Source organism: Carlito syrichta, unplaced genomic scaffold (assembly GCF_000164805.1).
Source record: "Carlito syrichta isolate Samal-C Ts95f unplaced genomic scaffold, Tarsius_syrichta-2.0.1 Scaffold308818, whole genome shotgun sequence".
NCBI classification, from domain to species: domain Eukaryota; kingdom Metazoa; phylum Chordata; class Mammalia; order Primates; family Tarsiidae; genus Carlito; species Carlito syrichta.
Window position 1 is genome coordinate 675,672 of NW_007252914.1, and position 13,419 is coordinate 689,090.

The 13,419-nt window shown below is 35.4% G+C and overlaps 1 protein-coding gene across 2 annotated transcripts in view; it reads right to left on the bottom strand.

Annotated features, from left to right (window-relative positions):
- The window catches only part of AQR (aquarius intron-binding spliceosomal factor), a 112,900-nt gene that overhangs the window by 73,307 nt on the left and 26,174 nt on the right, over positions 1-13,419 (bottom strand). For both annotated transcript variants that reach the window (XM_008065890.2, XM_008065891.2), the window contains exons 8-13: positions 12,982-13,082; positions 10,367-10,443; positions 6,902-6,966; positions 5,452-5,568; positions 3,717-3,830; positions 1,721-1,824 (exon numbers count right to left, since the gene is read on the bottom strand). In XM_008065890.2, coding sequence (XP_008064081.1) covers positions 1,721-1,824; positions 3,717-3,830; positions 5,452-5,568; positions 6,902-6,966; positions 10,367-10,443; positions 12,982-13,082 — 578 coding nt within the window. The remainder of the gene's footprint in view (positions 1-1,720; positions 1,825-3,716; positions 3,831-5,451; positions 5,569-6,901; positions 6,967-10,366; positions 10,444-12,981; positions 13,083-13,419) is intronic.

The following is a 13,419-nucleotide window of genomic DNA, read 5'->3' on the forward strand; positions in this document are numbered from 1 at the left end:
AAAAAAAAACAAAAACGTAAAACATTTGCAATGACAAAAGATGCTATACACAAAGGTAAACAGAGACAATACATGCAACACAAACTAGAAAAAGAATTCATATCCAAAATTTATAATGGTTTTTAAAAGATAAAATCAGTAAGATGAGAAGCAATGAAATATAAAATAACAAAGAATGATAACAAGAAATGTATAGAAGAAATGCAAATGGCCAAGAAAAAAATAGAAAGATTTCTTAATTTCTCCAATACGATCAGGGAAATGCAACAAGGCAAAAATGGAAAAAATTAAAGACTCATTTACCTATTGTTAGTAGAGAGAAAATAAATCCTCATACATTAGTGGGGCTTTTTTTGTTTTGTTTTGTTTTTGAGTTGGAGTCTCACTCTGTCACCCAGACTGGAGTGCAGTGGCCGCTCGCGGCCACCGCAGCCTTGACCTGCTGGGCTCCGGTGATCCTTCCGCCTCAGCTTTCCAAGTAGCTGGAACTACAGGCACGTGCTACCACGCCCGGCTAATTTTTTGATTTATTGTAGAGATGAGGTCTCACCAAGTTGCCCAGGCGGGTTTCGAACCTGCAGGCTCAGGCAGTCCACTCACCTCAGCTTCCCAAGGTGCGGGATTATAGGCTGAGCCACCGAGTCCGGCTACATTAGTAGTTTAAGTGTAAACTAGTATAGTCTTTTCTGAAGGAACATATAACAAATCTCAGGCACATGACCCTCTAAGTCAGTCACTCTGCTTCTGGAAATCAGTACCAAGAATTTTTATATAAAGTAAAAAGGTTGCTCACTGCAGAATGGTTTGTAATAGCCAAAAATTTTAAAAGCAAGGATCTGTTAAAAGGAGAATAATTTTAAAATAGCAATGGTAGTCTGTTTAATGAAACTCTATGCAGTTATTTAAAAGACTTAAACAGATCTATGTGTTATTATTATTTAATCCTCATGAGAATGAACAACCAAACCAATCTCAATTTGTTACATTTTAAATAGTCAATGAACTAAACATAATTTCTCCCAAGAGTTAAGGACAAGGGGAATGACAGAACATAGTAGTTACAAGTTAGAGCTTGGAAAGCACACTATCTAGGTTTAAATCCTGTCTCTGTCACTTACTCACTGTATAACCTAGGCCAATTACTTAACTCTTCTTATGCTTACATGTAAAATGGTACCTACTCCAAGCATGAATACCCTGAGTAGTATTTACACACTTAACAGAGTTCCTATCATATAGTAAATAAATGTATGCTATTATTATTACTATTTTCAAAAAAGTATATTAGGAGAGAGCAAAATGCCAGAGAATATCACTAGTCTTATACTTTTTAAACATGCAAAAATTTCCCAAGTCATACCTTTAATACCACACATGATGAGCTCTTATTGGTGTCTGTTATATGTTATTTATGACTAATGTGACTAACCAGCTTTATGCTCTACTCTAAGAAAAATGTACGATCTAGGAAAACTATGTCATAAAAAATATAAATTTTGTACCCCTCAAAAAAAAAAAAAGATGGGTAATTATACTTAATTATACTTAAGTGACTCGAAGATACCAAACTGCTAGAGATAAGCCCTAGTTACAGATGTCAATAAAGAGCAAAACAAACAATATTATCTAAAATAAAATGATTAAAGGCAACAAGGAAAAGTAAAATTGAAGAAGCAGGATACCAAAAGAGAATACATAGTTTTCCTTTATGTTGTTTTACCTAAGTGGTCCAAAAAACTTGACCAAGGATTCCCGAGTATCCACTTCAGCCACATTTGAGAGGGCAAAATCATAGAGTTCAGGGAAATGTGCAAAAGCAGCTCTCTAGAAAAGAACAGCAACAAATATCAATAATTAATAACTACATATGAACACAACCTACAATTTAATTATTACATAATGAAAATAGTATTTTCTAAAAATATTGATGCATTTCTTATATATGTAATCTCTGCCTTATTCAGATAGGAGCATGTCATAAAATGGGAAAAAACTAGAACTATTCTAGCAGAAATATAAAAACAAAGAATCAGTGTTCAGTTTTTGATTTCTAAAATTGGATTTTGAATACATATGAAAATAGCCAGCCGGGCTTGGTGGCTCAGCCTGTAATCCCGCGCCTCTGGGAGGTTGAGGTGACTGGATTGCCTGAGCCCGTGGGTTCGAGACCCGCCTAGGCAGGTGAGACCTCATCTCTACAATAAATCAAAAAATTTGCCGGGCATGGTAGTGCATGCCTGTAATTCCGGCTACTCGGAAGGCTGAGGTGGAAGGATCACTGGAGCCTAGTAGGTCGAGGCTGCGGTGGCCGGGAGCGGCTACTGCACTCCAGTCTCGGTGACAGAGTGAGACTTCAACTCAAAAAAAAAAAAAAAGAAAAGAAAAGAAAATAGCCATGAAGGCCAGCTTCATTGATGAAGGGGAGAAAAAAACCAAACACACACTTTATTATCAAGAACTGGCCCAACGAGACAAGAAGAAAATCCCAAGGGAAATTCCCACCGGAGAGATAACTTAAGGGAGAGGCCGAAAACATATTATGCTTGTGTTCTGCTTTTGTTCAGAACTGGGAAGAGAGAACTTCACAGGATAACGCTCCCAACCAACATGGGGTAAGCTACAAGAAAACTGAATAGTAGCACTACAGTAATTTGATAACAGAGTGACTGAAATAACATCCCTAGTCTTCCTTGATGCCCATGTGGCACAGAAAAGGTCCAGAAGATTTTGGGTGCTCCACGCCAGGATGGATGAAACCAAAGGTTGCCAAGGTAGCTTTGGATGAGCTTGCCATGGGATTACTATAGACAATGGCAATAATCCTGCATCCCAGGTCTGAGAGTGAATTGCATAAGCCAGGGAATAAATGAGAGTCAGCCAGCTGAGGTGATAGCACCATCAAGAAGAAAGTTGGGGCCTCCTGAGCAGGGAAAATAGCCAAGTTCCTTGGGAGCAATCACTATGCCTTGCCTGTGCCAACAGACTACATGCCATAGCAGCTGTAGTCCTTCAAGTGCAGAGGCAGAGGAACAAAAACAATAATGCCCTGAGAAAAGCAGGAAGCCCTTCTTACAAAACAATGAGGCTATCTTAGTGTCTTCACATACCTAGATGCTGTTTTGGAAAAGGAGATCAGAGACTCTTAATGAGATAGCCAAATTGATTACAAGAGAGAGTTTGAACTTAAGTTTAACTGAGTCTTTGTCCCCCCAAAAGATTCTTTAAAATAGAAGGAACTGAATTACTTTACATCGATGAGTAAAAGCTTCCTTCTGCAAGCAGAAGAAGGAGCTCAAGAAGAAGATGAGATCAGTAATAAAAAACATACAAAGGTACTCTTGATGGCATGTATTGGTAAACTTCAGTCCCTTGTGTTTATCTTAAAAAGGTACAAAATGCTTTCACATACCTTGCCATATGTTGAAATACTCTTTCATTAAATAAAACTGGCAGCAGAGCTGATATTCAAATGTGCCAAACTGGCTTAGTCACTAATGTTTCTGAGTATCAAATACCAGGATATTGATTCACAGGACTTAAACAGAGTATGAAAGTAAGTCACTTTTTCATGAATCCATCAGATTTAGAAATATTAAAAATGTTAAAGTTAAAAACACCATTAAGAGCTTTTTCTATCTGTACCTATACAAAACCTAAATTATAGTGTGACTCAGCCTTATGGAGCAAATACAAAGGCTATCATGCATCTCAATTACCTGTAGAGAAGTGATTCTATCATAGTGAATTGTGGTCATCTCATTCTCTGTCAGAGCATTCCCAGTCTGATCATTAATTTCAAAGCCAGTATAGAACTTAAGCATCTCTAAAAGCTGAAATGATACACCAAAATTAGTAAACTATGTGAACATAACAGCAAGAAAGCACAACACTATTTACTAAAAATAATAAACAAGTCTATATGCCTTCTCAGAGGTGCTAAAAAACTAGAATATAAACATAAATTATTAAAAAGATTCCAGAACATACCTAATTAAACATGTCTCATTTATAGGAAAACAAAATATGTGAATAAATTGCTAAGTCTATTTCATATACATGGTCTACGTCTACAAAAAATAACTTAAACTTCAATTCCAGTACTTTAGGACGTAATCAAAAGAAGCCCAACAAACAGCCTACCTTATCTATCTACATCATTGCCAATTTATAAAATTACAGCACTAGAGGGAGCTCCTGAGGTCTCTTACTTAGAACTCTGAATGAGAATTTTGGAATTCGTAATTGAAGATACTCTTTTTTATATGCTGCTTCTATTAGGGAAAAACAGTAAAGTGAGGAAAGCTAAGTTATTCATTCCTCTTGTCAGTCTCCACAACCACTAAGCTCTTTCTTTGGTTTAGTTCCTACTGCTAATGAGCTTTCTTCTCCCTGTGGCAACAGCATCAATAGAGCCTACTGGCTATACTCATTCCAAATCTTTATCATCTTTGGTTCTAACCTATGGCCGATCAGACATTAGGATTTTAATAAGGCCGGATACAGTGGCTCACGTCTATAATCCCAGCACTTTGGGAGGCCGAGGTGAGAGGACTGCCTGAACCCATGGGTTTGAGATCAACCTGGGCAACTGACGAACCTCATCTCTATAATAAATCAAGAAAAATTAGCCAGGAGTGGTGGCGCATGTCTGTAGTTCCAGCTGTATGGAAGGCTGAGGCAGAAGGATCGCCTGAGCTCAGCAGTTTGAGGCTGCAGTGGGCATGAGCAAGCCACTGCACTCCAGCCTGGGCAAAAGAGTGAGACTCCAATTGGGGGAAAAAAAAGATTTTAAAATATGCGACCTATCACTAGATAGTAATTTTTAAAGAGAATGAAGAAAAGAGAAGTGCTCATGGATACAAGAACAAAGGGAAGATGTAAACACAAAAAAATTTTATCTCCAATTATGACCTCACTGAAAAGCATTAGAAGTTTGTTAGAAGATGTTTTCTTCTGCGTGACATAACAGGAAATGTGAAGTATAACACTATGTCTTCTTACTCAAGGCAACAAACTTAAGCGCACTTGCCTTCCTATCCAAGGCAGCATATACACTTCTATGCTATCAACTGTTTGTCACCATCATCTTATGGAAAGACATAGTTCATTTAAAAGGAATGCTCATCATCTACCATATTCCACAGTAGTTACTGACACAAAATCAAAATATATAAACAATTGAGACTACAGCCCCCAAATCATAATTTAGTCCAATAATAAAACCACATATAATAAACAAAAGGTTATAAGATATAGTTACTAGCACTCACTTATATAAAAATACATTCATTTTCTATAAGACTTTACTTTAAAATGACTAATTAGGAATTTACATTATTCAATTCAATATTTAGAAAAATTTACCTGGGTCATTCATGATATTCCCAATTGCATGGCAAAGAAAAATTTACAAATTAAAACACTAATTATGTTCAAATATATGATGTTCACCTGGGAAAAAAGATGGCCATCCTCCTCTCTATGAACAAGATTGGAAAGGTAACAGTGAACCAATAGGTGGGTGTCATCCAGGATGGTATTAAACCAGCGCCTTGTGGGTAGTAGGGCCTAGAAAAATAAACATCACAGCAATAAGTCCACATGCTAGAAGTGAAATCTCCCAATACTTATCTCAGAAGTATTTATCACATACAAAGTACCCTCCAGCCTTCCCAAGGACATACTGTGCACAATGCAAGAGATCTGGCTCACGCTGTAAATTAACTCAGTGGCAATGTTTTTGATTTAAAAATAATAACAATACTTAACAGAAACTTCAACATAATAAAAAAAAAGGGAGTACAAACCCTTAAGTGGGACTCTTGTCTTTGTGTCTCTTTTCACATTACCCTACTGACAGAAAGACAATGCTGAGAAACTCTGACTCTGTGTCAGTCTGAAAACCACCAATCTAATCAAATATCCTCATTTTTATAGATAAAGTAATTGAGATGTTCAGAAGTTATAAATTAGTTACTGGCAGAGCTAGAATTTGAATGAAGATCTCATGAATGACTGCCAGTCCAACACCTAATCAATACTAATACTGATTTCCAAAAACAAAAACAATAACAACAAAACACCCAACTTCTCCAGATAAGGAACAAACAGATTTTCTTTCAATTTCTCACATTAAGGAGAATTCAATCTAAACTTTCCATCAAACCCTGCACCTAAGAGTATAAAATCTTCTTAAGAATCTTAATTAAAAATTTTTTTAAAACAGCAGCTATATTTTTCTTTATCAACACTAAGTACATTTAGAAAAGGGAGACTATTTAAAGAGATGATCATAAACCCATGATTTCAACCATTACCAAAAACTATATGAAAGGGTATTAAAGTATGACAGAAAATAAATCCCCACAGCTGAACTCATTATCAAATAATGCTTTTTTCTTTTTCTTTTCTTTTCTATTTTGAGTTGGAGCCTCACTCTGTCACCCAGGCTGAAGTGCAGTGGCAAGTTCATGGCCACCGCAGCCTCGATCTGCTGGGCTGAGGCTATCCTGCCTCAGCCTTCCAACTAGCTGCAACTACAGGTGTGTACCACCATGCCTGGCTAATTTTTTGATTTATTGTAAAGAGGTCTCGCCAAGTTGCCCAGACTGGTCTTGAACCCATGAGCTCTCACCTCAGCCCCCTAAATTGCTAGGATTATAGGCGTGAGCCACCGCACCAGCCTTATGATGCTTTTTTCTGCCAACAGCAGTCTATCTAGATGGGTCAGTCATATAAAAACCTCAAGGGTCAATTACTTGTGACTTCCCTATGTGACACCTTGAAATAGGTACAAACTAAGGCCAGTTTGAAGTGTAAAGAAATATTTCATATATGATCATATGCTTAATCTTGACTCCTTAATGATTATATAACAGAAAAGTCATTGCAGATTTCTTACCTCTAGATCTATCATAAGTTCAATGAATCTTTCACAGTAATGAACTTTGTCCATAGTGACAGGTTCTAGACATAAGCGAGAAAACGTGTTAGAATTTTCTTACTAGGTCATTTTGCGTAGTTTCTTAAAATTGACAGTTATTTAATAATTTAAACAAAGTCATTTGTCTCTTATTCATCAGAAATGGGTTATGATTCAGAGCAAGAATTGCACATATAAAGTGTTAACTTTTCAAAACCTGTACTTAACAATTATATTTTGAAAAAGTTTAGATATTAAAAGCCAAAAAGCAGTTTTATATCAGTTTTTACTTCACTTTCCTTATTGTCTTCACATATAAATTTCTAAAAGTTCTCTCATATGCATAAATACATACACATATATGCATGCATATACAGAAATACAAGTATATCTGTCTTTAAAATGTATAGAAAACTAATTTGAGGGGCAATTTTTATGACTTTTTTCCATTGTACACATATCACTTTTGACATTAAAATGCCAATGACACATAGAACAATACAGATTTTTAAAATCTTCCACTATGGCCATAAGTATGAACAAGAAACTTTTTAAAAATCACTATCTTATTTTATGCTATTCATAAGCATAATGTACTATTTTTACAAATATTTTTGTTCTTAAATAATTACAACCTTGTGACATGAAATACGAAGGTTTTTTTTTTCTAATGCTAGGAAGTAGTCTACCATTTTACCAGTTAAAAACCATCCTGCCAAGACAATTTCTATTAAAACAAAGATAATTTTAGGGTCCCTGTTGTTGATTAGTTTAAGGACTCCCAACAGTGACTAACGCAGTGCCAAAATTATAGAAAGTATCCTATAAATGCTTAAATAAAAATCCATTTACTTATTTGTAGTATATCAGAAAAGAGAAAACTTTATGTGAAGAAAGACTTTTGTGACTGATATATAGAAGTATTAATTGGATCTTTTCCAGTTAACTATGCCCATAATCCAGACTCATAATAACAGAACTATATAACTTAATAGCTGGAAAAGACCTAAAATAACATTCTAGATCTTCATTTTCTGGGCGGAGAAATTGAGGATCAATGAAAATGACCTGATATAGGGCCTAGAACTAGACAACAGCTGGTTAGAACTAGAACTCAGGTTTGTTTAGATACACATATAGATGCTTTAAAATTAAAAAAAAATCAAAGGAGCAATTTGTAAATTAAAATCCATTCAAATCAGCCCTCTGTTGCTATCCTTTTGTTCTTGAAACTATCAAATGAAAATAACCGTCTCTCAAACTAAAAAAAGTGAGCAAACTCTGTATGCTATATCTTTATTTACATATTGAGAAACTTACTGGCAATGGCCTAGTTAAAATTAGAAAACAGAGCTGGGCACAGTGGCTCATGCCTATAATCCCAGTGCTTTGGAAGGTCGAGGCAGGAAGATCACCTGAGGCCAGGAATTTGAGACCAGCCTGGGCAACATAGCAACACTTTGTCGCTACAAAAAAATTTTAAAAATTAGCCAGGCATGTTGATGCGTGCCTGCAAATCCTAACTACTCAGTAGGCTGAAGTGGGAGGATTGCTTGATCCCAGGAGTTCAAGGTTACAGTGAGCTGTGATGGTGCTACTGTACTCCTGGGTGACAAAGCAGAATCCTATCTAATAAAAACAAAAAGGAAAAAGAAAGAAAAGAAAAAGAAAACAATGCCTGGTACTCAATTTCTGTGCTCTGGTGAACAGAGTTGTGTGTTCTTTATGTTAGTTGGCACTACTGGGCATATTGCTTGGTGTAGAAATCTTATTATTCTCATTTCAAACACAAATATAGCCTTATCATTTGTCTCTTAGGTTTATTGAAGGGTTTTTTCCTCCCCTTCTTCTGACAGCAATCCTAACAACTCTGACCATCCTATACAGATTTCCAACAATAATATGGCTATATTGTTTTTATGACCCTATAAAATTAAACTACCTTCTTAAACTCTTTTAAAAATTAACTTTCTGTTCACTATTTTCATCATCTTGCTAGCTCCTTTGCCAAAAAGTGGACAAAATTTGTCAAATTGTGATAAAAGCTCAAGATTAATCTAATAAACTTTGTTTTCTGACAATATATAAACAACAGTGGCAATAGCTAGTGGTTTGTAGGCTATTAAAATTGCTACAGGTCCTATGTTCCTGTTTTCTAAACCTACATGACCCTAATGAACATCTCATAGTTTAGAGACATGAATTTTTATGACCCTAGTTATTACAGACATTAGTAGTTCAAAGTACTCATTATTCCTATTTGTGCCAAGAAAACCAAATCTTAGTCCTCTTTCCAGGTTTAAGGCACTTAACAGAAAGATTTAAATATACTAATATTAAGCAACTTACATTAGAAACATATGACAACTTTTTTTTACTGATGCTGGTGGTAGTATTATGCCCCAAATCAAGGTCAGCAGATTTATAGCGTTAGTATCGATTACTCATTGAACTGTAGATATGGTTTTCAGTTGTAACATATTAGTTGGAGCGTCAGTATTTATAAGTAATTCCAGTGTATTTTACTTTCAATAAAGCTACAAACTCTAATACGAAAACTTAAATATGGTATACCTATATCATTAAACAGTGACATCTAACAAAACATACACATCTTTATTAAGTAAACAGTATTTCACTTGCATTCAAAAAATGCTTAAAAAGATCTTGCAAATTCAGCATAATTTCATTAATCCATCCCTCTAGGTAGACAAATATATAATACACACCTGTGTGTGTGTATAGCATACTAGTATATTTTATTACAGTATATACTCTATGTAGCATATACTGATATTTTTTTCATCAATAAATGGGGGCCAGGATAAAAGGAAATCCTTCCATTTAGTCTATAGCGCATATCTCAAAAAACAATGATCCTCTTCTGCTTCAAACAGTATCTGATGCCACTTAAAAACACTATCCAGTATCATATTATAAATAACATGCAGATAAGGTTTGTGATTTTTCTTGTTCACAACTGCAATACCGCACCTTGTACAGGACTTGGATCTAGTAATTAAGTGCAAAAAATATTTGCTAAATAAAATAACACTTCAGTAACTATGCTGGTGCCTTTAAAATAGTCCTTTAAGGCAAGCTCTGTACTTAGTAAACTTAGACTGGTTATATATTTGAAAATGAGAGAACACACTCTACCAATGCAATTTAAATTTTTTTTTTTTTCTTTTTGAGTCAGAGTCTCACTCTGTTGCCCAGGCTGGAGTGCAGTGGCACACTCATGGCCACTACAGCCTCAACCTACTGGGCTCAGGCAATCCTTCCGCTTCAGCCTTCCAAGTAGCCAGAACTAGAGGTGTACGCTACCACACCCAGCTATTAAAATGATTTCAAGATCAGTTTTTATACTAGGGATAAGTAAATACCATGGAGGCATCTATCTGATAATTTCACAAATGCACGAAGTATAGGAAGATAAGTTACCAGAAAGTGGGACTGATTTCAGCACAGAGATAAACTTCTGGATGAGCTGTGAAAGAAATCTTCTTTCTTGATAGGCCCTAAAAGTCGGAAAGAACATTGACCAAATTATTTTTGAAAAAGACGTACGTTAAAAGTAAATTTTGAACACTGACCAAACCTTTCTTACACTGTTCAAAAGTTCCATTTCTCTGAAATTGGAGCCATAATTTGAACACACAGTTTTTTTCTTTGCATGTAAATATAGTACTATATGAAGACAAAAGCCACATTAGTGGCAAATAAGCCAGCTAAGCAAGCACCTCCTTCTCTTACTGTAAAAGTCTTTACTTGTGATTTCACAGTCAGGACTAGAAAAGAGTTTACAAATTTTCATTTACAGTCCATCCCTAACATTAAAAACCTAACATTTAATGGAGATAAAATGAGATGAACAATTTGGTACATTAGTATACTTAAAGTTTTATGTATAACACAGTATTACAATGTTTACACATTACATGTCAGTTTAAAAACAATTTTCTACTCATAACCAATTTATGACATACCACTTAATCAACAAACATGTATCAGGTATTGAATAGTTATAAATGATTTTAGCAGAGCTGCTGGAAATACAAAGGAAAGGAATGACTAAAATCTACTTGAAATGACAAGTCATATAACATAAATATAATTAGTATCAGAAGCCAGTATGTAATTTATAAAACTTCCTAACACTACTTGAGCACTTATTGTGTTAGGCTGAGCTGTGCTAAGCACTTCATATCTTATTTAATATTGACAAGAGTCTTATGAAATGAGTACTACCATTCAAATTTCACAGTGAGGTTCAAAGAGGTAAAGTAACCTGCCCAAAGTCACACAGCAAGTGAGGATGAAAACAGCTAAGTCTGGCCGGGTTTGGGGGCTCAGCCTGTAATCCCGTGCCTTGGGAGGTCGAGGTGAGTGGACTGCCTGAGCCCGCAGGTTCGAGACCCGCCTGGGCAACTTGGCAAGACCTCATCTCTACAATAAGTCAAAAAATTAGCCGGGTGTGGTAGCACGCGCCTGTAGTTCCAGCTACTTGGAAGGCTGAGGCAAAAGGATTGCCAGAGCCCAGCAGGTCGAGGCTGCAGTGGCCAGGAGCAGCCACTGTACTCCAGTCTGGGCGACAGAGTGAGACTTCAACTCAAAAAAAAAAAAAAAAAAGGAAAAGAGTTAATTAAGTTTGACTGTAGAACTTATACTCTAAACCACTGTATGCATCCCAATCATTACATAAAAACAGCCATCATTTCAAAAAAGAAAAATCAGAGAGTGTATGTTCTAGGAGTTCAGATGAAAGCACTAGGGTCTAAAGAAGTTAGTCCAGAAGAGTGTTTTGATTATTGATATTCAATTAAACGGAGTGGAGAGGAAAGGGAATTAGGGAAAGAATATTTAAAAAACAATGATGCCAGGTGCGGTGGTTCACGCCTATAATCACAGCACTTTGGTTGGGAGGCCGAGGTGAGAGGACTGTCTGAGCCCATGAGTTCGAGACCTCATCTCTACAATAAACCAAAAAATTAGTTGGGCATGATGGCGCATGCCTATAGTTCCAGCTACTTGGAAGGCCGAGGCAGAAGGACTGCCTGAGATAGGAGGTCAAGGTTGCGGTGGCTGTGAGTGTGCACTGCACTCTAGCCTGAATGACAGAGTAAGATTCCAACTCAAAAAACAAAAAGCAATGACATGTAAGTTAGACCAGTTAGCCTCAAAGAGATAAAGGGAAACAAACTTCTGAGAGCATGCTGGTCCCTCCCCTCAGTTCTAATAGTTCTTTGTTTCATGAAATAAATACTAGCGGATCATAGACTTTCATCTAATTAATAATAAACAATACTACTAAAAATAACCCATAAAATCATAAAATAAAGATTATGACTAAAATTATGCACAGTACAATTTGTTGTTGACAAAAACATTAAATTTGTTAGAAATAATTAACCTATTTAAAAAAAAATCTTGAGTGGGCGTGGTGGCTCTCGCCTGTAATCCCAGCACTTTGGGACTTCTGACTCAGAAAAAATAAAATAAAAATTTTAAAAATAAAGTTTAAAAAAATCTTGATAATATCTAAAAAGCATATAATCAAAATGCACTAATCAAATATACAGAAAAAATTGCTGTCTTCCCCAACTGGAATGTAAGCTCCACAAATCAGGAAGTACTTTCTATTTTGCTGTCTGCTATATACTTATAACAGTACCTGGCAAAATAACAAACACTCAGCATTTGTTGAAAAAATGAATGATGACTACAATGTGTAAAAGGCATTGTTAAGAATGAAGAAGAAAAGAAAGTTGAATTAACAGCATGAATATTGGGGAGAAAACCGAGAACTATCCATGAGGGACAGATTATGGACATCAGGCAGGGAGAAGAATAGTAAGCAACTACATATGTACTTATCATTGGCACAGAGAAAAGGAAAAGAAGAAAAGCATGGTGATCCTCGGATGATGTAAGTAAAAGCAATTATTAATAACTTGGGCTCAGAACTACATAAAAGAAAGCAACAAACCAGTTGATATCATCTGAGACCCATAACCTGGTAAAATAAAACAACATAGGATGAAACTTTGCCAACATACTGTTCTCTTGCTTCTGGATCCATCTTCTCATCATTTTTTTTAATCAAGTTCCAGAATTTTCTTAGCTTAGGTGTCTTCTTTAATTCTAATTCCAATCGCGCCTGAAGGAGAGAAGTGATATTAAATTACAAGTAACCTTAAAGCTTGTGAGAATAAGGAACAGATAAACTATTAGCTAGTTTTCTAATATACGAATACAATATAGAACAATGTAATAAAAACTGAAAGCAACCTGACAAACACTGAAAATTAAGAATAATTATTAAATAGTAAAATTTATTGAATATGAAAATTATTCAATTCTAATGCATGTTAATAAAAACATGAGAGAAATTGTCTTTCTAATCAAGATTTTAAGCTCAATAATTAAATTTTTTATTTCTAAAATTAAGTATCTATGTCTGAAAAAAGTATTACTTTTTTTTTTTTTTTTTTTTT